Source organism: Salmo salar, chromosome 05 (assembly GCF_965601325.2).
Source record: "Salmo salar chromosome 05, fSalSal1, whole genome shotgun sequence".
NCBI classification, from domain to species: Eukaryota; Metazoa; Chordata; class Actinopteri; order Salmoniformes; family Salmonidae; genus Salmo; species Salmo salar.
Genome location: NC_138295.1, coordinates 17,353,240 through 17,377,500, shown reverse-complemented (window position 1 = coordinate 17,377,500; position 24,261 = coordinate 17,353,240). Strand labels below are relative to the sequence as shown.

At 46.5% G+C, this 24,261-nt stretch overlaps 1 protein-coding gene across 3 annotated transcripts in view; it reads left to right on the top strand.

The window, feature by feature from the left end:
• LOC106604348 (glutamate receptor 1) overlaps positions 1–24,261 on the top strand; it is a 171,646-nt gene that overhangs the window by 19,524 nt on the left and 127,861 nt on the right. For all 3 annotated transcript variants that reach the window (XM_045717945.2, XM_045717944.2, XM_045717946.2), the window contains exon 3: positions 16,192–16,431. In XM_045717945.2, coding sequence (XP_045573901.1) covers positions 16,192–16,431 — 240 coding nt within the window. The remainder of the gene's footprint in view (positions 1–16,191; positions 16,432–24,261) is intronic.

Genomic DNA, 24,261 nt, shown 5'->3' with positions numbered 1-24,261 from the left:
GCAGGACAGGGAGAGTGGAGAGAGGGTGATACAGCAGAACAGGGAGGGAGGGAGAGAGGGAGGGAGAGAGAGAGGGAGAGACAGCAGGACAGGGTGAGATGGAGGGAGGGATAACAGGAGTGGAGCATCTCGCCTTGCATCGTCTCACACCTTCAATTACTGGACTAATTAGGTGTTGAAACGCCATTGTTTTATCACTGTGTGAGAGAGAGGGAGGGAGGGAGTTTGTGAGAGACAGGATGATAGAATGAGAGAGAAAAAGAGAATACGTGCTAGAGGGCTAGAGAGATAGAACAAAGGAGGAGAAAAAAAAGACTGGACCAGAGCAGTTGGCAGAAGGGGAGAGAGAGAGAGAGAGAGGGGGGGGGGGGGAGAGAGAGAGAGAGAGAGAGAGAGAGAGAGAGAGAGAGAGAGAGAGAGAGAGAGAGCTGTGAAGTCCATGACATTCTACAGCTAGGCTGACATCGGCTTCCTTTGTTCCCAACAGTCTCTCTCTCTTTCTCTCCCTCTCTCACTCTCTCTCTCTCTACCCCTCCCTCTATCTCTCTACCTCTTTCTACCCCCCCCCTCTCTCTCTCTCTCTCTACCTCTTTCTACCCCTCTCTCTATTGCAGGCTAATGCCTCTGTCTCTCTGTGTCTCTGTGTCTCACTCCAGAGTGACTGCTTCTACCAGTACTGTGCAGGCCTAGAACGTAATCCCATGGTGGTCCTTTAGCTCCTTGACATTAATCTGAGGGCCGTTAGTTGGTCAGCAGCTGTGATCTCTCTTCTGTTCTGGTCCCAGATGCCCTGATCTGAAACCTGTTTGGAGTCGCTGGCGATATCTCTGCGTCTTATCCTGTTCCCAGATGCCCTGATCTGAAACCTGTTTGTTGTATCTGGATATATCGCTATGTGTTCTCCTGTGTATCCGACTTTCTGTCTCTGTCTCTGCATCTGTGTCTGTCATTTCTCTCTGCCTCCTTTTTCTTTCTATTTCTCTCTCCCTCTCTCCCCCCACCCACGTCTCTCTCCAACTCACAGAGGGAGCAGTAGAGGTAAAGCAGTGTTATATTGCTCTTTTAAAGCCGCTCAGTGGTAAATCTTCCTCGAGTGTCCTTGCTCTAAAAGCTTTATGCAGTGTTTACCAGGGAACAGTGAGGCTGAGCGAGTCTCTCCGGAGAGATTCTCTCCAAGGGGTACATGGGTGCGTGGGGGGCCTGGGCACCCAGGCAGAGAGTCAGGCAGGTAGGCAGGGTAGGAGGACAGAGAGGCGGGCAGGCAAGCAGGGAAGGAGGACAGAGTGGCGCGCAGGCAGGCAGGGATGGAGGGAAGGAGGACAGAGAGTCAGGCAGGCAGGGAAGGAGAACAGAGAGTCAGGCAGGCAGGGAAGGAGGACAGAGAGGCTGGCAGGCAGGCAGGGATGGAGGGAAGGAGGACAGAGAGTCAGGCAGGCAGGGTAGGAGGACAGAGAGGCGGGCAGGCAGGCAGGGAAGGAGGACAGAGAGTCAGGCAGGCAGGCAGGGATGGAGGGAAGGAGAACAGAGAGTCAGGCAGGCAGGGAAGGAGGACAGAGAGTCAGGCAGGCAGGGAAGGAGGACAGAGAGTCAGGCAGGCAGGGAAGGAGGACAGAGAGGCGGGCAGGCAGGGAAGGAGGACAGAGTGGCGCGCAGGCAGGCAGGGATGGAGGGAAGGAGAACAGAGAGTCAGGCAGGCAGGGAAGGAGGACAGAGAGTCAGGCAGGCAGGGAAGGAGAACAGAGAGTCAGGCAGGCAGGGAAGGAGGACAGAGAGTCAGGCAGGCAGGGAAGGAGAACAGAGAGTCAGGCAGGCAGGGAAGGAGAACAGAGAGTCAGGCAGGCAGGGAAGGAGGACAGAGAGGCGGGCAGGCAGCGAGGCAAAGCCAAGTAGTACCGCCCCCATACAGAAAAACAAGAGCTTCAATACAGCCGTCTTGTCACATTTCTTGGACCAGTTTCATATAATGCAATGTTTCTGCAAAAGACTCTCCTCCTCTCCTCTGTGTTGTGTATCAGCTCCTTTAGATACAGCTCTTTAGATACAGGTCCTTTAGTTACAGCTCCTTTAGATACAGCTCCTTTAGATACAGTTCCTTTGGATACAGCTCCTTTGGTTACAGCTCCTTTAGTTACAGCTCCTTTAGTTACAGCTCCTTTAGTTACAGCTCCTTTAGATACAGCTCCTTTAGATACAGTTCCTTTGGATACAGCTCCTTTAGTTACAGCTCCTTTAGTTACAGCTCCTTTAGTTACAGCTCCTTTGGATACAGCTCCTTTAGTTACAGTTCCTTTAGATACAGCTCCTTTAGTTACAGTTCCTTTAGATACAGCTCCTTTAGATACAGCTCCTTTAGTTACAGCTCCTTTAGTTACAGCTCCTTTGGATACAGCTCCTTTAGTTACAGCTCCTTTAGATACAGTTCCTTTAGTTACAGCTCCTTTAGTTACAGCTCCTTTAGATACAGCTCCTTTAGATACAGCTCCTTTAGATACAGCTCCTTTAGATACAGCTCCTTTAGTTACAGCTCCTTTAGATACAGCTCCTTTGGATACAGCTCCTTTAGTTTCAGTTCCTTTAGATACAGCTCCTTTAGATACAGTTCCTTTAGATACAGCTCCTTTAGATACAGCTCCTTTAGATACAGCTCCTTTAGTTTCAGTTCCTTTAGATACAGCTCCTTTAGATACAGCTCCTTTAGATACAGCTCCTTTAGTTTCAGTTCCTTTAGATACAGCTCCTTTAGATACAGTTCCTTTAGATACAGCTCCTTTAGTTACAGCTCCTTTAGTTACAGCTCCTTTAGATACAGCTCCTTTAGTTACAGCTCTTTTAGTTACAGCTCCTTTAGATACAGCTCCTTTTGATACAGTTCCTTTAGTTTCAGTTCCTTTAGATACAGCTCCTTTAGTTTCAGTTCCTTTAGATACAGCTCCTTTAGATACAGTTCCTTTAGATACAGCTCCTTTACAAACAGCTCCTTTACAAACAGCTCCTTTAGTTACAGCTCCTTTAGTTACAGTTCCTTTAGATACAGCTCCTTTAGAAACAGCTCCTTTAGTTACAGTTCCTTTAGATACAGCTCCTTTAGAAACAGCTCTTTAGATACAGCTCCTTTAGTTACAGCTCCTTTAGTTACAGCTCCTTTAGTTACAGCTCCTTTAGATACAGCTCCTTTAGTTACAGCTCCTTTAGATACAGCTCCTTTAGATACAGCTCCTTTAGTTACAGCTCCTTTAGTTACAACTCCTTTAGATACAGCTCCTTTAGAAACAGCCCCTTTAGTTACAGCTCCTTTAGATACAGCTCCTTTAGATACAGCTCCTTTAGTTACAGCTCCTTTAGATACAGCTCCTTTAGTTACAGCTCCTTTAGTTACAGCTCCTTTAGTTACAGCTCCTTTAGTTACAGCTCCTTTAGATACGGCTCCTTTAGATACAGCTCCTTTGGATACAGCTCCTTTAGTTACAGCTCCTTTAGTTACAGCTCCTTTAGTTACAGCTCCTTTAGATACAGCTCCTTTAGATACAGCTCCTTTTGTTACAGCTCCTTTGGATACAGCTCCTTTGGATACAGCTCCTTTAGATACAGCTCCTTTGTATACAGCTCCTTTAGTTACAGTTCCTTTAGATACAGCTCCTTTAGATACAGCTCCTTTAGTTACAGCTCCTTTAGTTACAGCTCCTTTAGTTACAGCTCCTTTGTATACAGCTCCTTTAGATACAGCTCCTTTAGTTACAGCTCCTTTAGTTACAGCTCCTTTAGTTACAGCTCCTTTAGTTACAGCTCCTTTGGATACAGCTCCTTTAGTTACAGCTCCTTTAGATACAGCTCCTTTAGTTACAGCTCCTTTGTATACAGCTCCTTTAGATACAGCTCCTTTTGTTACAGCTCTTTTAATTACAGCTCCTTTGGATACAGCTCCTTTGGATACAGCTCCTTTAGTTACAGCTCCTTTAGTTACAGCTCCTTTAGATACAGCTCCTTTAGATACAGCTACTTTAGATACAGCTCCTTTAGTTACAGCTCCTTTAGTTACAGCTCCTTTAGATACAGCTCCTTTAGATACAGCTCCTTTAGTTACAGCTCCTTTAGTTACAGCTCCTTTGGATACTGCTCCTATGGGTAAACTGTGGCTGATGATGTTTGGATGTTTTGTTAATTACCGCGACATGGGTTTTTTGATTTAGAATACACACACACAGACACACACACACACACACAGACACACACACACACACACACAGACACACACAGACACACACACACACACACACACACACACACACACACACACACACACACACAGACACACACACACACAGACACAGACACAGACACACACACACACACACACACACACACACACACACACACACACACACACACACACACACACACACACACACACACACACACACACACACACACACACAGCACTACAGCTCAGCTTCCTGCTCCTTGTGCTAACAGGCTGAGACTGAGACGGACAGATAGAGAGCAGTGTGTGAGTCACAGAGTGAGTCAGAGAGTGAGAGAAAGAATTAGGAGGAGGAGGAAGGGAGATAGAGAGGTCCTCCTGCCTCTACCACCAACCACCTGAGGGATTATTCAAAAGCAGGCACAGGGTGTGTGGGTGCATGCTTGCTTTCATGCGTGTGTATGTGTAACAGTATTTATATTATATTATGAAGTCATTCCACTTCCCAGTAAACCCCCCTTTACTGGCTCAAATAGCCTACCAATCAGCCTGTTACCAACCCTTATTAAACTTCTGGAAAAAATTGTTTGTCCAAATACAATGCTATTTCACAGAAAAAAGCAAATTAACAACAGACATTCAGCATGCATATTGGGAAGGACACTCAACAAGCACGGCACTTACACAAATGACTGATGATTGGCTGAGAAATTGATGATAAAATTATTGTGGGGACTGTCTTGTTAGACTTCAGTGAAGCTTTTTACATTATCGATCATAGTCTGCTGCTGGAAAAATGTATGTGTTATGGCTTTACACCCCCTTCTATGTTGTGGACAAAGAGTTACTTGTCTAACAGAACACAGAGGGTGTTCTTTAATGGAAGCCTCCCAAACATAATCCAGGTAGAAGCAGGAATTCCCCAGGGCAGCTGTTTAGGCCCCTTGCTTTTTTCAATCTTTACTAACGACATGCCACTGGCTTTGAGTAAAGCCAGTGTGTCTATGTATGCAAATGCCTCCACACTATACACGTCAGCTACTACAGCGGCTGAAATGACTGTAACACTTAACAAAGAGCTGTAGTTCATTTCGGAATGGGTAGCAAGGAATAAGTTAGTCCTAAATATTTCCAAAACGAAAAGCATTGTATTTGGGACAAGTCATTCACTAAACCCTAAACCTCAACTGAATCTCGATATTGACTAATGTGGAAATTGAGCAAGTTGAAGTGACTAAACTGCTTGGAGTAACCCTGGATTGTAAACTGTCATGGTCAAAACATATTGATACAACATTAGCTAGGATGGGGAGAAGTCTGTCCATAGTAAAGTGCTGCTCTGACTTCTTAATAACACTATCAACCATGCAGGTCATACAGGCCCTGGTTTTGTCGCACCTGGACTACTGTTCAGTCGTGTGGTTAGGTGCCACAAAGAGGGACTTGGGAAAATTGCATTTGGCTCAGAACAGGGCAGCACGGCTGGGCCCTTAAAAGTACACGGAGAGCAAACATTAATGACATGCATGTCAATCTCTCATGGCTCAAAGTGGAAGAGAGATTGACTTCCTCATTACTTGTTTTTTAAGAGGTGTTGACAAGCTGAAGGTACCGTGCTGTCTTTTGAAATACTAGCACACAGCTTGGACACCCATGCTTACCCCACAAGACATGACACACAAGAGGTCTCTTCACAGTCCCCAAGTCCAGAACAGACTATGGGAGGCGCACAGTACTACATAGAGCCATGACTACATGGAACTCTATTCCACATCAGGTAACTGATGCAAGCAGTAAAATCAGATTTAAAAAGCAGGTAAAAATACACCTTATGGAACAGCGGGGACTGTGAAGTAACACAGACATAGGCATACACACACATGATAACATACACACGTACACATGGATTTATGGGCCTGAGGGTACACACTTAGTGTGTTGTGAATTCTGTAATGAATGTATTGGAATGTTTTTAAAATTGTATAACTGCCTTAATTTGGCCAGATCCCAGGAAGAGTACCCACTGCCGTGGCAGCAGCTAATGGGGATCCATAATAAATACAAATACAAATATTATTGACGACTGGTGTGAGGGATCTAATCACAGAGGATTAGCTATCAGAACAACAACAGAATCAGGGGAACTACAGAATGCTCTACTCTGTGTTAGACACATTATCTGACAGTTGTGACAAAGGGGGAAGTGTGTGTGTGTGTGTGTGTGTGTGTGTGTGCGTGTGTGCGTGTGTGTGTGTGTGTGTGTGTGTGTGCGTGCGCTAGGGACAGGTCATTTGTACAGAGACAAACATGTATATATCCCTCTGTAAAGCTTATTATGTGACCTTTAACCCTACTGGTGTTGAGATGCGACTGTAAAGACCCTCTGCCCATGTTGTCATTGGATCACTGCAGCTAGCTGACACACACACACACACACACACACACACACACACACACACACACACACACACACACACACACACACACACACACACACACACACACACACACACACACACACACACACACACACACACACACACACTGCAGCTAGCCTATACACAGATAAATGAGTCTAGACATGAAACACAACTACCATAATGAATCATATGTAAAACAATATCTAGCCTCATTATGTGACACTGCTTTGGACATGCTCATTTAGCAAGTTAAATCAGTGCTCATCTAGGCTATTCATGTATCAGACATAAATTAACATAGTTCTTCATGCATTAATGCAGCTATGATGAATATACTTTAAAGCATATGCCTTTTCTCTCTCTCTGTGTGTGTGTGTGTGTTTGTGTGTGTGTGTGTGTGTGCGTGTGTGTGCGTGCGTGTGTGCGTGTGTGTGTGTGTGTTCCCTCTTTCAAGGATTATACAAGGGAGAAACAGCCCCATTGCGTGCCTTTGGCTTCTGTAAAATAGCATTGGTCCTGTGGTTCAGAGGTGACATTGGCTGTTTTACACACATACAGCAAGGTTGATTGTTTGTCGTACTAAGGGTGTGTGGGGGCTGGGGGACGTGAGTAAACACTGTGGATAGACTCCGGCTGAAAGGGTTTCCGCTGGGTTTTAGCTGTTCAATGTAGCACCTCATGATTATACTGTTGTCATGACATTGCCCTCTTTGGGTTTTCTATGTACCATCCCCCTACCTCCCCCTACTCAGGCCCTGTGAGAGTGGTCGTAAATACCTAAGAAAATGTCCCGCCTCATGGCCACAGTATACAGAGAGAGTGGGTTTCATAGAAAGAACCTAGGAATTCTTCCACCTCACAGGACTGGAGAACCGAACGACATTTATGTTCTGGAGAAGGTATAAAAGATCGGTGAAGAATCCAGCTACGAACTGGTCCGTTTGGCACAATTTTGTGAAACTCATGAGAGACAATACGGCTACATTACCATGGCTCTGTTTATATCATAGCCTCAATTGTGAGACTTACATCTAATGGTTGTATAAAATTAATGAATAAGGATAAAGCTATTTGGAATATGTTGTGATGCTTGTAAGATGTTAATGTGAGAGAATTGTATTTTCTGTTTAAAGTTTTACCAAGTCATCGGCACGCCCCCATCGGCACGCCCCCACGCCCCCATGACCTGGCGTCATGAGACAGCCTTTTTCTGTCATTACGAATATAACCCCCACCCAGGGTTTCAATCAGCTTACCTCGAGGAGAGAGGGCCAAGGTTTGACCATGCATTCCTCGTTCTGAACCTTAACCATACCACGTGGTTAAACTCTTAGACTATTGATACCGACAGAATAATAACAAGTCTTTGATATTAATTACTAGTCTGCAGCTAGGAATTCGGTATCATTGAACGCGAAGACCAACGAAACATCCGTCCTATAACGACATTAATGAATGTCACTTTGAAATATCCATTCTAACCGAGAGAGAGAAAGAACGCGAGGACAAAACTCTCCAACAGAACAGAACTTTTCAACAAAGATCCCGACGACACACTGAGCGTAAATATATATATTGATTGCAATTGTTCCCGAATGAGTGAGCGTTCATGTGCAAAGGGTTAGCATTTCAATTGTTAATGTTTATCAACTCTGTAGTGCCTTCTCAGCTGACCCACACTCCCCTTTTGTCTAACAAGCCGCCATGCCGGTTTAGCCCACTAGGGCACATTCTCCCACCATTTCCTTGTAACCATATCTGTATGTTATGCATTTCTGTGAATTATTTAGTTAGTAAATCAATGATTTTAAGACAATTGATGTATGGATGACTCAATTGATGTAGTGAAGACTGGGTTCGTGCAGATAACCAACAATTTACGACGTTTGGAATGAGACTGACGAGGTAAAGAATACGTCATTAAATCAGAAGACTCAGAGATCAGATATTATGATATCTGAAAGTTATATTAGGAAAATTATAACTTTGTAATCTGAATAGTTTCCTTGGTGCCCCGACCTCCTAGTTAATTACAGTTACACGATTAATCAGTTTAATCGCGTAATAATAATTACAGAGAGTTATTTGATAAACATGTCTTCCGTTTTAATGATGCCAAAGACACGACACTGTATTGATCTGGATGTGGTTTGCTACAAGCCACAGAAACACAGAGATACAGACCATGGATATTATAAATGATACCAGCCACAGAAACACAGAGATACAGACCATGGATATTATAAAGGATACCAGCCACAGAAACACAGAGATACAGACCATGGATATTATAAAGGATACCAGCCACAGAAACACAGAGATACAGACCATGGATATTATAGACCAAACACACACACACACACACACACACACTCACACACACACACACTCACACACACACACACACACACACACACACACACACACACACACATACACACTCACACAAAAACACACAGTGCCTATGACAGATGAGATAAAATATTGGTTATATACCATTAACATAGATCATTAATGCTACCACACTATCCAGCCTGCATTGAGAGAGCGTGACTCGTGACAGGACAGATACACAACAGAACACCATTATTTCCATATCCTATTCTCTAGTCATCTGTATACATCTTTACCAAATGGCACCCTATTCCCTATTTACTGCACTACTTTTGACCAGAAACCATAGGGCCTCCATAGGGCTCTGGACAATAGTAGTTTACCATCAAGGGAAAAGGGTGTTATTTGGAATGCTGACATCTGTTAACATGTATCTTCCCTAACGGGGAGACTTATTAGAAATGATCCATTATGTAAGGCTGGCCTAGAACCTAGAACTCCCGATCAGCTCCGTCGCTCCCACTGGACCAACGCTCCTGTTGCAGTGGAATTCCCAGAGCGGTCTGTGCTTTCAGTACGTGTGGAGAGTAATGGCACGCAAGTCCCTGGAGTGGGGGGAGTGTGTGTGAATGTTTTTGTGTTCCGTTAGTACGTGTTTTCAGGCATGACTAAGCTGTATTTGTGTATATGGGTATGAAGACCACAGCACAGACACGGTAGTACGGTTACGCTACTGATTGTGTTTGTTGGAACCTCTCGTGACACCATGTGGTCAGGAAATAGGTCTGTACTGAGCATATAGAGTACCAAACAATGGTATGGGGAGTAGACTCAGAGAGGTGATATGGGAGAACAGCTGAGAGAAAGGGAGTCTAGAACTCTGTAATAATAATAATAATAATAATTATTATTATTATTATAATAATAATACTAATAATATTTAATAATAATGATAATAATGTACTCCACTATTCTCTTTACTCTGTGGTATAACACTCCACTGTTCCCTTTACTCTATGGTATAATACTCCACTGTTCTCTTTACTCTATGTTATAATACTCCACTGTTCTCTTTACTCTGTGGTATAATACTCCACTGTTGTCTTTACGCTGTGGTATAATACTCCACTGTTCTCTGTACTCTACTATGGTATAATAGTCCACTGTTCTCTTTACTCTATGGTATAATACTCCACTGTTCTCTGTACTCTACTATGGTATAATACTCCACTGTTCTCTTTAACCTACTATGGTATAATAGTCCACTGTTCTCTTTACTCTATGGTATAATACTCCACTGTTCTCTGTACTCTACTATGGTATAATACTCCACTCTTCTCTTTACTCTGTGGTATAATACTCCACTGTTCTCTTTACTCTGTGGTATAATACTCCACTGTTCTCTGTACTCTACTATGGTATAATACTCCACTCTTCTCTTTACTCTGTGGTATAATACTACACTGTTCTCTTTACTCTGTGGTATAATACTCCACTGTTCTCTTTAACCTACTATGGTATAATACTCCACTGTTCTCTTTAACCTACTATGGTATAATACTCCACTGTTCTCTTTAACCTACTATGGTATAATACTCCACTGTTCTCTTTAACCTACTATGGTATAATAGTCCACTGTTCTCTTTAACCTACTATAGTATAATACTCCACTGTTCTCTTTAACCTACTATGGTATAATACTCCACTGTTCTCTTTAACCTACTATAGTATAATACTCCACTGTTCTCTTTAACCTACTATGGTATAATACTCCACTGTTCTCTTTAACCTACTATGGTATAATAGTCCACTGTTCTCTTTAACCTACTATGGTATAATACTCCACTGTTCTCTTTAACCTACTATGGTATAATACTCCACTGTTCTCTTTAACCTACTATGGTATAATACTCCACTGTTCTCTTTAACCTACTATGGTATAATACTCCACTGTTCTCTTTAACCTACTATGGTATAATACTCCACTGTTCTCTTTAACCTACTATAGTATAATACTCCACTGTTCTCTTTAAGTTCTCTTTAACCTGCTATGGTATAATACTCCACTGTTCACTGCTGGAGGGGAGAACTGTGCTTTTATGTTCCACTTATCTTCTGGTTTTATGGTATAATACAATTTTCTCACTGTTTCTCTGGTTCTATGGTATAATACAGTATTTTCACTGATCTTTGGGTTCTATTGTATAAACAGTAGTTCCCACCGCTCTGAATTCCGTACTGTAGGATTCTATGGTATAAACAGTAGTTCCCACCGCTCTGTATTCCGTACTGTAAGATTCTATGGTATAAACAGTAGTTCCCACCGCTCTGAATTCCGTACTGTAGGATTCTATGGTATAAACAGTAGTTCCCACCGCTCTGTATTCCGTACTGTAAGATTCTATGGTATAAACAGTAGTTCCCACCGCTCTGTATTCCGTACTGTAGGATTCTATGGTAATCAGCTCCAATGAGACAGATTATCCTCTATCAGCATGCTTTACCAAACAGAAGATGAAAGACCTCATGGGGTGTAGAAATATCCTCAGGAGGGACTGAGAGGTGGAACAAAAGGAGAGGAGAGGAGGGCAGAGGAGAGGAGGGCAGAGGAGAGGAGAGGAGAGGAGGGCAGAGGAGAGGAGAGGAGAGGAGAGGAGGGCAGAGGAGAGGAGAGGAGGGCAGAGGAGAGGAGAGGAGAGGAGAGGAGAGGAGAGGAGAGGAGAGGAGAGGAGAGGAGAGGAGAGGAGAGGAGGGCAGAGGAGAGGAGAGGAGAGGAGAGGAGAGGAGAGGAGAGGAGAGGAGAGGAGAGGAGAGGAGAGGAGAGGAGAGGAGAGGAGAGGAGAGGAGAGGAGAGGAGAGGAGAGGAGAGGATGATGATTGAGAGGTGGAGAAGAGGAGATGAAACGAGAGGAGGGGAGTGGATGATCAAGGGGTGGAGGAGAGGAGAAGAAAGGAGAGGGGAAAAAACAAGGAGAGGAGAGGAGCGTGTGCCAGACAGAGTAGACAGATGTTAAGGGTCTTTAGTAACTCTGTGGGTCTCTGAGTCTCTGACCCTTCCTGTCATGCTCCACCCAGAGTTACACTAACAGGACATACACACAGCCAGGGCCTGCTCTGACACTTAGCAGTGTTCTCCCTGTCAGAGGAACACTGGTTAATGAGGGAGGAGAAGGGTGTGGTACGGTACTAGTCCTGGTGCTGCTGTCTCTAAGGGTGTGGTACTGTACTGGTCCTGCTGTCTCTAAGGGTTTGGTACTGTACAAAGACAGAATCAGCATGAAGTTGACTGCTGTTCTGTCAAGATCACTAAAAGTCCTCCCTCATCAGGAGCATGGCATTGGCTGGTACCAGGCTCAGGACTAAAATGAACCAATCAGCAAGTACTTCCTGTTGCATACTGTAGGGTTGCAATTCTAAAGGATCCACAAACTGCATTACACAATCTGTATTTAAGTACAGTGCTGTCTCTAAGGGTGTGGTACTGTACTGGTCCTGCTGTCTCTAAGGGTTTGGTACTGTATTGGTCCTGCTGTCTCTAAGGGTTTGGTACTGTATTGGTCTTGCTGTTTCTAAGGGTTTGGTACAGTAATAGTCCTGGTGCTGCTGTCTCTAAGGGTTTGGTACTGTACTGGTCCTGCTGTCTCTAAGGGTTTGGTACTGTACTGGTCCTGCTGTCTCTAAGGGTTTGGTACTGTACTGGTCCTGCTGTCTCTAAGGGTTTGGTACTGTACTGGTCCTGCTGTCTCTAAGGGTTTGGTACTGTATTGGTCCTGCTGTTTCTAAGGGTTTGGTACTGTATTGGTCCTGCTGTTTCTAAGGGTTTGGTACAGTAATAGTCCTGGTGCTGCTGTCTCTAAGGGTTTGGTACTGTACTGGTCCTGCTGTCTCTAAGGGTTTGGTACAGTAATAGTCCTGGTCCTGCTGTCTCTAAGGGTGTGGTACTGTACTGGTCCTGCTGTCTCTAAGGGTTTGGTACTGTACTGGTCCTGCTGTCTCTAAGGGTTTGGTACTGTACTGGTCCTGCTGTCTCTAAGGGTTTGGTACTGTACTGGTCCTGCTGTCTCTAAGGGTTTGGTACTGTACTGGTCCTGCTGTCTCTAAGGGTTTGGTACTGTACTGGTCCTGCTGTCTCTAAGGGTTTGGTACTGTACTGGTCCTGCTGTCTCTAAGGGTTTGGTACTGTACTGGTCCTGCTGTTTCTAAGGGTTTGGTACTGTACTGGTCCTGCTGTCTCTAAGGGTTTGGTACTGTACTGGTCCTGCTGTCTCTAAGGGTGTGGTACTGTACTGGTCCTGCTGTCTCTAAGGGTTTGGTACTGTACTGGTCCTGCTGTCTCTAAGGGTTTGGTACTAGTCCTGGTGCTGCTGTCTCTAAGGGTTTGGTACTGTACTGGTCCTGCTGTCTCTAAGGGTTTGGTACTGTACTGGTCCTGCTGTCTCTAAGGGTTTGGTACTGTACTGGTCCTGCTGTCTCTAAGGGTTTGGTACTGTACTGGTCCTGCTGTCTCTAAGGGTTTGGTACTGTATTGGTCCTGCTGTTTCTAAGGGTTTGGTACAGTAATAGTCCTGGTGCTGCTGTCTCTAAGGGTTTGGTACTGTACTGGTCCTGCTGTCTCTAAGGGTTTGGTACAGTAATAGTCCTGGTCCTGCTGTCTCTAAGGGTGTGGTACTGTACTGGTCCTGCTGTCTCTAAGGGTTTGGTACTGTACTGGTCCTGCTGTCTCTAAGGGTTTGGTACTGTACTGGTCCTGCTGTCTCTAAGGGTTTGGTACTGTACTGGTCCTGCTGTCTCTAAGGGTTTGGTACTGTACTGGTCCTGCTGTCTCTAAGGGTTTGGTACTGTACTGGTCCTGCTGTTTCTAAGGGTTTGGTACAGTAATAGTCCTGGTGCTGCTGTCTCTAAGGGTGTGGTACTGTACTGGTCCTGCTGTCTCTAAGGCCTATAACTGGAGCAGCAGACTCAGGCAGAAGATCACTGATCATATGAATATGGATTACTTATCATACCAGGGTATCAGGTCATCATGCCAGAAGAGCTGAGGAGTGTGAATGGTTAAATGGTGAAATCAAGGTTTCCATTGGCTTTCAGTTGAGGTGAGGGTGCAGTAATCTTGCCTTACAAAATGACATTTACAAGAGAGTGGGAATTAATAGCAGAGTATCACGTGTACTGGTGTACTTTTTCAGAGGGTGACCATGGGAGTCGTCTGTTACAATTGTACAATTTCTGAGTGGCGAGGTGCAAGTAGGCTAGTCTATTTCAGGGAGCGCTCTACGTAGGGTGAGTCACCATACATTTGGAAGACAGACACACACACACACACAAACACACACACACACGTGGCCTGGAGAATGCTGTTTTTTCTGCGGTGGGGCAGGCCTATTGGGCAGCGGCCGTATTTGTCTGTCTCTCCCCTCTCCTCCCTCCCTCCCTCTGCCCCTCCCCTCGGCCCCTCCCCTCCCTTCCCCCGGCCCCTCCCCTTCATCCCCTCTGCCCCTCCCCTCACTGTAATCTGGCCCTGGGCTTTGAACAGGCTGAACATGCTGGAGACTCAATCTGTTGGGTGAATACAGAGAAACATGAGGCCTGGCCCACCCACAGACAAGACGTAGCAGAAAATAACCCAGCCCCAGACCAGCAAAGGCCAGAGCAGACCAGACCTGAGAGGGAAAAGAGAGCAGCACACTGCCAGAGCAGAGAGCAGAGATAGAGATGTGTTGTGGTGCAGTGAAAAGAGAGGAAGAGAGATGTGTTGTGGTGCAGTGAAAAGGGAAGAAGAGATATGTGTTGTAGTGCAGTGAAAAGAGAGGAAGAGAGATGTGTTGTGGTGCAGTGAAAAGGGAAGAAGAGATATGTGTTGTAGTGCAGTGAAAAGAGAGGAAGAGATATGTGTTGTAGTGCAGTGAAAAGAGAGGAAGAGATATGTGTTGTGGTGCAGTGAAAAGAGAGGAAGAGATATGTGTTGTGGTGCAGTGAAAAGAGAGGAAGAGATATGTGTTGTAGTGCAGTGAAAAGAGAGGAAGAGAGATGTGTTGTGGTGCAGTGAAAAGAGAGGAAGAGATATGTGTTGTAGTGCAGTGAAAAGAGAGGAAGAGATATGTGTTGTAGTGCAGTGAAAAGAGAGGAAGAGATGTGCTGTAGTGCAGTGAAAAGAGAGGAAGAGATATGTGTTGTGGTGCAGTGAAAAGAGAGGAAGAGATATGTGTTGTGGTGCAGTGAAAAGAGAGGAAGAGATATGTGTTGTAGTGCAGTGAAAAGATAGTAAGAGCGAAAATGAAGGTAACAGGATCAAAACAGACGGAGGCCATTTTGGCTCAATGGGAGGCAGTGGCAGACCAGGGAATGAGAGGGAGAGAGAGAGAGAGAACAAGGCAGCAGGTGAGAGCGAGAGAGAGCGAGAGAGAGAGAGAGAGAGAGAGAGAGAGAGAGAGAGCGAGAGAGAGAGAGAGAGAGAGAAAGAAAGAGAGAGAGAGAGAGAGAGAGAGAGAGAGAGAGAGAGAGAGAGAGAGAGAGAGAGAGAGAGAGAGAGAGAGAGAGAGAGAGAGAGAGAGAGAGAGAGAGAGACAGAAAGAGCGAGAGAGAGACAGAAAAGAGAGAAAAGTAAGTGGCATAGGAATCATTAGTACTGCTGTCAGTGAAATGTCAGTGGAACCCAGAGTGGAACCCATTGATTAACCTCTCATGTCCATTCTTCACCTTTCTTTTCCACATCTGTCTATCCCTCCAATTTCCACTTCTCACAGTAAACAGAAAGCCCATCATGCTACATATAAACGGTACTTAAAATGTACAGTTTCCCTAATCTGTGCAGAATTTATCTTGCAATGTAACATTATGTTTTCAATCGACAGGTCTTCCGAATGTGAACCTAAATGCCAGAAAGTCTAACAATGTCATCTCTTTTCTCCCCCTCCCCCTCTTCCTCTCCCCCGCCCTTCTTCCTCTCCCCCCGCCCCTCTTCTTCTCTCTCCCTCTCTCCTTTCCTCCCTCTCCCCTCTCCCCTTCCTCTCTCTCTCCATCTTCCCACTCTCCTCCCCCTCCTCCTCCCTCTCCCCCTTCCTCTCTCTCTCTTCGTCTTCCCACTCTCCCTCCCTCTCTCTCTCGCTCCATCTTCCCACTCTCCTCCCCCTCCCCCTCCCTCTCCCCCTTCCTCTCTCTCTCTTTGTCTTCCCACTCTCCTCCCCCTCCCTCTCCCCTTCCTCTCTCTCTCGCTCCGTCTTCCCACTCTCCTCCCCCCAGTCTGTTCCCAGTTCTCTAAAGGTGTCTATGCTATCATTGGCCTCTACGACAGGAAGACGGTCAATATGCTGATGTCGTTCTGCGGGGCGCTGCACGTGTGTTTCGTCACGCCTTCCTTCCCCATCGAGACGGCCAACCAGTTTGTGATCCAGCTGAGACCTGAGCTACAGGACACTCTGGTGGGGGTCATAGACCACTACGGATGGACCAAGTTCGTCTACATGTACAGCTCAGATTCTGGTGAGTAAAGGGCTCAAAGGTCAAATGATGTATTCTCTGAATAGTGTATGCATGTGAATGAATAGCTGTACTGGGTTGGCCTGGTTATTCTTTCAACATAATTGCTGGGACCATGCCTCAAAAAGACAATGTAAAAGAAAATATCATTGCCTGTTCAGTACGCTTCTGGTCGGCCCTATAGTGTGAAAAAACAATATCAACTTCACAATGATGCACAAATATAAGACAACACGGAACATGTTCCATTTACAGTGCGTTCGGTAAGTATTCAGACCCCTTGGCTTTTTACACATTTTGTTACGATATAGCCTTATTCTAAAACACGGAAATACATTATTTATATAAGTTTTCCATCCAAGCCATGAGGTCGAAGGAATTCTCCGTAGAGCTCCGAGACAGGATCGTGTCTAGGCACAGCTCAAATCAAATCAAATGTAATTATATAGCCCTTCGTACATCAGCTGATATCTCAAAGTGCTGTACAGAAACCCAGCCTAAAACCCCAAACAGCAAGCAATGCATGTGAAAGAAGCACGGTGGCTAGGAAAAACTCCCTAGGAAAAACTCCCTAGAAAGGCCAAAAACCTAGGAAGAAACCTAGAGAGGAACCAGGCTATGAGGGGTGGCCAGTCCTCTTCTGGCTGTGCAGGGTGGATATTATAACAGAACATGGTCAACACAGTGGCCTCCATCATTCTAGGCAAACTGGGCAATCGGGGGAGAAGGGCCTTGGTCAGGGAGGTGACCAAGAACTCGATGGTCACGCTGACAGAGCTCCACAGTTCCTCTGTGTAGATGGGAGAACCTTCCAGAAGGACAACCATCTCTGTAGCACGCCACCAATCAGGCCTATATGGTAGAATGGCCAGACGGAAGCCACTGCTCAGTAAAATGCAAATGACAGCCACTTGGAGTTTGCCAAAAGGCACCTAAAGGACTCTCAGACCATGAGAAACAAGATTCTCTGGTCTGATGAAACCAAGATTGAACTCCTTGGCCTGAATGTGAAGCATCACATCTGGAGGAAACCTGGCACCATCCCTACGGTGAAGCATGGTGGTGGCAGCATCATCCTGTGGGGATGTTTTTCAGTGGTAATAACTGGGAGACTAGTCAGGATTGAGATGAATGGCAAAAAGTACAGAAAAGTATAGAGAGATCCTTGATGTAAACCTGCTCCAGAGTGCTCAGGACCTCAGACTGGGACAAAGGTTTGTTTTCCAACAGGACAACGACCCTAAGCACACAGCCAAGCCAACATAGGAGTGGCTTCGGGACAAGTCTCTGATTGACCTTGAGTGGCCCAGCCAGAGCCCGGACTTGAGCCCGATCGAACGTCTCTGGAGAAACCTGAAAATAGCTGTGCAGCGTCGCTACCCATCCAACCTGACAGAGCTGGAGAGGATCTGCAGAGAAGAATGGGAGAAACTGCCCAAATACAGGTGTGCCAGGCTTGTAGCGTCATACCCAAGAAGACTTGAGGCAGTAATCTCTGCCAAAGTTGCTTCAACAAAGTACTGAGGCAATTTCTCGAATGGAATAGCCTTCATTTCTCAGATCAAGAATAGACTAACGAGTTTCAGAAGAAAGTTATTTGTTTCTGGCCATTTTGAGCCTGTAATCGAACCCACAAATGCTGATGCTTCAGAAACTCGCCTAGTCTAAAGAAGGCCAGTTTTATTGCTTCTTTTATCAGGACAACAGTTTTCAGCTGTGCTAACATAATTGCAAAAGAGTTTTCTAATGATCAATTAGCCTTTTAAAGTGATACATTTGGATTAGCTAACACAAAGTGCCATTGGAACACAGGAGTGATGGTTGCTGATAATGGGCCTCTGTACGCCTAGGTAGATATTCCATAAAAAATCTGCCGTTTCCAGCTACAATAGTCATTTACAACATTAACAATGTCTACACTGTATTTCTGATCATTTGATGTTATTTTAATTGACAAAATCTGCTTCTCCTTCAAAAACAAGGACATTTCTAAATGAACCCAAACTTTTGAACGGTAGAGTGTATATTTGCTCAAATGTCTAAAAAACGGTTTTTACTTTGTCATTATGGGGTTTTGTGTGTAGATTGATGAGGGAAAAAACATTTTAATCTATTTTAGAATAAGGCTGTAACGTAACAAAATATCAAGGGGTCTAAATACTTTCCTAATGCACGGTAGCAGACACTTACAGTCATACATTCTTTCATGTATGGGTGGTCGCGGGAATCAAACCGTCTATCCTGGAATTGCAAGCGCCATGCTCTACCAACTGAGCTACAGAGGACCACGACATTACCATATAACACTACCACGGGCGGGTTTGTCAAGGTTGTCAAGGAGACCAAGTGACACGGTAGTGAAACAGAGTGATATTGAGTTGACTATCCAGGCTAATAGACGGGGGAGTTGCTGGAGGTTTGGTAGGATCGCTGGGTCACAGGGTATGACGTTCCAGGTGTGTGTCAGGAATAGCTTTAGAAATGGAACATGAGCCAGTAAAATCTGCTCGTTAGAGAACGTTGCACACACACACACACACACACACACACACACACACACACACACACACACACACACACACACACACACACACACAAACGTACCTACGCACGTACATGTACTACTGTGTGAGTGTTGCACGCGCACACATAAACACACACACAATACATACTTCCTGCACACACACACCGCTCACAGGTCCTGTCTTGTGCAAGACATCAGTTGTCATACCAACCACAGTTAGTCATTCACTGATTGCCATGGTGACAGCAGAGGGGTAAGGAGTAGCCATTGTGTCCTTTCACAGTGAAAAGCCTTTTCAGCCACGGCTGTAGGAAACACCTGCACATGGACAGACAACACACACAAAGACACACAGACACAATGATTTGTCACACAAAGAGTAGGAGAGTGTTGAATGTCTCTAACTCTCATTTTGTCAGGGTATTTGAAAAGCATACTTGTATGGCAGCAAGAGCAAAGCAAACACGTTTCACCTGCTTCATTTTCTGTCGGTGCAAAAAAATAAATAAATGACGCACCTGTCCACACCAGGTGTGCTCTACCTCCATCCCTACCTCTTCTCCTCCCAGTCTCCCAGTCTCTCCCGTCCTCTCCTCCCAGTCTCCCAGTCTCTCCCGTCCTCTCCTCCCAGTCTCTCCCTTCCTCTCCTCTCCCCTCCTCTCCTCCCAGTCTCTCCCGTCCTCTCCTCCCAGTCTCTCCCTTCCTCTCCTCTCCCCTCCTCTCCTCCCAGTCTCTCCCGTCCTCTCCTCCCAGTCTCTCCCGTCCTCTCCTCCCAGTCTCTCCCTTCCTCTCCTCTCCCCTCCTCTCCTCCCAGTCTCTCCCTTCCTCTCCTCCCAGTCTCTCCCCTCTTCTCCCCTCCTCTCCTCCCAGTCTCTCCCCTCCTCTCCCGTCCTCTCCTCCCAGTCTCTCCCCTCCTCTCCTCCCAGTCTCTCCCCCCCTCTCCTCCCAGTCTCTCCCTTCCTCTCCCTTCCTCTCCTCCCAGTCTCTCCCCTCCTCTCCCCTCCTCTCCTCCCAGTCTCTCCCCTCCTCTCCCCTCCTCTCCTCCCAGTCTCTCCCCTCTTCTCATCCCAGTCTCTCCCCTCCTCTCCTCCCAGTCTCTCCCGTCCTCTCCTCCCAGTCTCTCCCTTCCTCTCCTCTCCTCTCCCCTCCTCTCTTCCCAGTCTCTCCCTTCCTCTCCTCCCAGTCTCTCCCCTCTTGTCCCCTCCTCTCCTCCCAGTCTCTCCCCTCCTCTCCCGTCCTCTCCTCCCAGTCTCTCCCCTCCTCTCCTCCCAGTCTCTCCCCCCCTCTCCTCCCAGTCTCTCCCTTCCTCTCCCCTCCTCTCCTCCGTCTCTCCCTTCCTCTCCCTTCCTCTCCTCCCAGTCTCTCCCCTCCTCTCCCCTCCTCTCCTCCCAGTCTCTCCCTTCCTCTCCCTTCCTCTCCTCCCAGTCTCTCCCCTCCTCTCCTCTCCCCTCCTCTACTCCCAGTCTCTCCTCTCCTCTCCCCTCCTCTCCTCCCAGTCTCTCCTCTCATCCCAGTCTCTCCCCTCCTCTCCTCCCAGTCTCTCGCCTCCTCTCCCCTCCCCTCCTCTCCCCTCCTCTACTCCCAGTTTCTCCCCTCCTCTACTCCCAGTCTTCCCCCTCCTCTCCTCCCAGTCTCTCCCCTTCTCTCCCCTCCTCTCCTCCCAGTTTCTCCCCTCCTCTCCTCCCAGTCTCTCTCCTCTTCTCCCCTTTTCTCCTCCCAGTCTCTCGCCTCCTCTCCCCTCCCCTCCTCTCCCCTCCTCTACTCCCAGTTTCTCCCCTCCTCTCCTCCCAGTCTCTCGCCTCCTCTCCTCCCAGTCTCTCACCTCCTTTCCCCTCCTCTCCCCTCCTCTCCTCCCAGTCTCTTCCCTCCTCTCCCCTCCCCTCCTCTCCCCTCCTCCCCTTCTCCCCTCCCAGCCAATCAGCTGTAGCCTACCCATTATGCTGTGCCATCTGTCTCAGGTGTTGTGTGTTTCAGAGCATAACTGTCAAGCTACACTAAACTCTGCATATGCTGGCAGTGTGTGTGTGCATGCTTACGTGCTTATGTATTTGTGTGTGTATGCATTCTTGTTTGCGTGCGTGCGTGTCTCTTTGTGTGTGTTGTGACTGCTGAGTGATGTTACATTCTCTAAAATAAAGCCAGTTTAATGACAACTGTGAGACCTTGATAAACTGTCACTCTGTCAGTCTCTCTGGACACACAACAGGACTGTGACAGAGGAGATTTCACACAGATGACTGGTCCTTGTGATTCATAGTAGCCATGATAGCTAGAGCGCCATGCATGTCCCAGTGATGTTTTTATCTCCCATGATCCCTTTATCGGCCAGTGAGGGACTGCAAACCCTGCTGTTTGTGTGTTAGCGTGTGTGTGTGTGTGTGTGTGTGTGTGTGTGTGTGTGTGTGTGTGTGTGTGTGTGTGTGTGTGTGTGTGTGTGTGTGTGTGTGTGTGTGTGTGTGTGTGTGTGTGTGTGTGTGTGTGTGTGTGTGTGTGTAATCGAGCGGTGGGATGGAGAGTTCTGGAATCCATATCATCATCCATATTGCCTCCTGTTGCCTGGATACTATTCACCAGCTGCCTTGTCCAAAGGGTTATTTTAAGCCTGTAAGAAAAATTGGTGTTTGTTCGGTTATAGTGCGTGTGTGTGCTTGCATGCGTGCGTGTGTGTGTGCGTTTGTGTGTGTGTGTGTATGTGTGTGCCTGTGTGGCTGTGTGTCTACAGGCCATTGTAGATGGCACTTTGTTCCCTATCACAAGGCTAAATAGAGGTATGCATTACATTTACATTACATTTAAGTCATTTAGCAGACGCTCTTATCCAGAGCGACTTACAAATTGGTGCATTCACCTTATGATATCCAGTGGAACAACCACTTTACAATAGTGCATCTAAATCTTTTAAGGGGGGGGGTTAGAAGGATTACTTTATCCTATCCTAGGTATTCCTTAAAGAGGTGGGGTTTCAGGTGTCTCCGGAAGGTGGTGATTGACTCCGCTGTCATGGCGTCGTGAGGGAGCTTGTTCCACCATTGGGGTGCCAGAGCAGCGAACAGTTTTGACTGGGCTGAGCGGGAACTGTGCTTCCTCAGAGGTAGGGGGGCCAGCAGGCCAGAGGTGGATGAACGCAGTGCCCTTGTTTGGGTGTAGGGCCTGATCAGAGCCTGAAGGTATGGAGGTGCCGTTCCCTTCACAGCAATTAGGCAAGCACCATGGTCTTGTAGCGGATGCGAGCTTCAACTGGAAGCCAGTGGAGAGAGCGGAGGAGCGGGGTGACGTGAGAGAACTTGGGAAGGTTGAACACCAGACGGGCTGCGGCGTTCTGGATGAGTTGTAGGGGTTTAATGGCACAGGCAGGGAGCCCAGCCAACAGCGAGTTGCAGTAATCCAGACGGGAGATGACAAGTGCCTGGATTAGGACCTGCGCCGCTTCCTGTGTGAGGCAGGGTCGTACTCTGCGAATGTTGTAGAGCATGAACCTACAGGATCGGGTCACCGCCTTGATGTTAGTGGAGAACGACAGGGTGTTGTCCAGGATCACGCCAAGGTTCTTAGCACTCTGGGAGGAGGACACAAGGGAGTTGTCAACCGTGATGGCGAGATCATGGAACAGGCAGTCCTTCCCCGGGAGGAAGAGCAGCTCCGTCTTGCCGAGGTTCAGCTTGAGGTGGTGATCCGTCATCCACACTGATATGTCTGACAGACATGCAGAGATGCGCCATCGCCGCCTGGTTATTAGAAGGGGGAAAGGAGAAGATTAATTGTGTGTCATCTGCATAGCAATGATAGGAGAGACCATGTGAGGATATGACAGAGCCAAGTGACTTGGTGTATAGCGAGAATAGGAGAGGGCCTAGAACAGAGCCCTGGGGGACACCAGTGGTGAGAGCGCATGGTGCGGAGACAGATTCTCGCCACGCCACCTGGTAGGAGCGACCTGTCAGGTAGGACGCAATCCAAGTGTGGGCCGCGCCGGAGATGCCCAACTCGGAGAGGGTGGAGAGGAGGATCTGATGGTTCACAGTATCAAAGGCAGCAGATAGGTCTAGAAGGATGAGAGCAGAGGAGAGAGAGTTAGCTTTAGCAGTGCGGAGAGCCTCCGTGACACAGAGAAGAGCAGTCTCAGTTGAATGCCCAGTCTTGAAACCTGACTGATTAGGATCAAGAAGGTCATTCTGAGAGAGATAGCAGGAGAGCTGGCCAAGGACGGCACGTTCAAGAGTTTTGGAGAGAAAAGAAAGAATGTATGCAGACAAGCACCTTTGTCAGTGTAGATTATAGCAGTCTGTGTTTAGTCCCCAGGGGGGCTCTCTCTTTGGTAGACTGGTCTGAGAGTCACCATCCATTGCTATTCAGGCCTGAATGTGGATTAAAGTTGAATGCCTCGGGGAGAGATTAAGGTACCCATACATTTATGCCAGGTGTGTGTGTGTGTGTGTGTGTGTGTGTGTGTGTGTGTGTGTGTGTGTGTGTGTGTGTGTGTGTGTGTTTGTGTGTGTGTGTGTGTGTGTGTGTGTGTGTGTGTGTGTGTGTGTGTGTGTGTGTGTGTGTGTGTGTGTGTGTGTGTGTGTGTGTGTGTGTGTGTGTGTGTGTGTGTGTGTGTGTGTGTGTGTGAATGCGTGCGTACGTTTGTGTGTGAATGCTTGCATGTGTCGTTGTGTTCATGCAGGTATTTATTGTTGCACACATTTCAGCACCTTGACACAAAAAGCATATTTGTTTATTTTGAGCACATCCTTCTTCATATTACCATCTTCCATCACAGCCCAAAAGCTTTATGGTTGAATACATTTACAACTTCTCTTTATAAATATTACTTTTTTAAGCGCTTTAACTGGAAAGTCTGTCTCCAATTGCACCTTATTTCCAAATTGCACTCTATTTCCTAAAGTAGTGCACAATAAAGGGAATAGGGTGCCATTTGGTATGCACCAGAGTGAACGTAAATATAAATCTCTGTGAGTGTTGCCATTTTCTTGCAGTCGCAGGGATTTGAAAACTATTTTCTCCCCAGATAACATCTGTGTAGATGTGTTACTGAGCAACAGCCGTTAACTTCTAAAGTGTGTCTCTTTTTATTTTCAGAAGCCTGGAAACGGTGAAAATAAATGTTTACGTCCATTAACACCCTCATAAACAATATTCACAAAAGGGCCCTTTTTAGTGAATAAAAATAAATACAATTATCTGTCTCTCTCTCCTCCCATGTGTCGGTGCCTCCATGTGTTAGTCCAATTAGCTCTTATGAGGGCCAGATTCCATTATTAGTTCTTATGAGGGCCAGATTCCATTATTAGTTCTTTTGAAGGCCA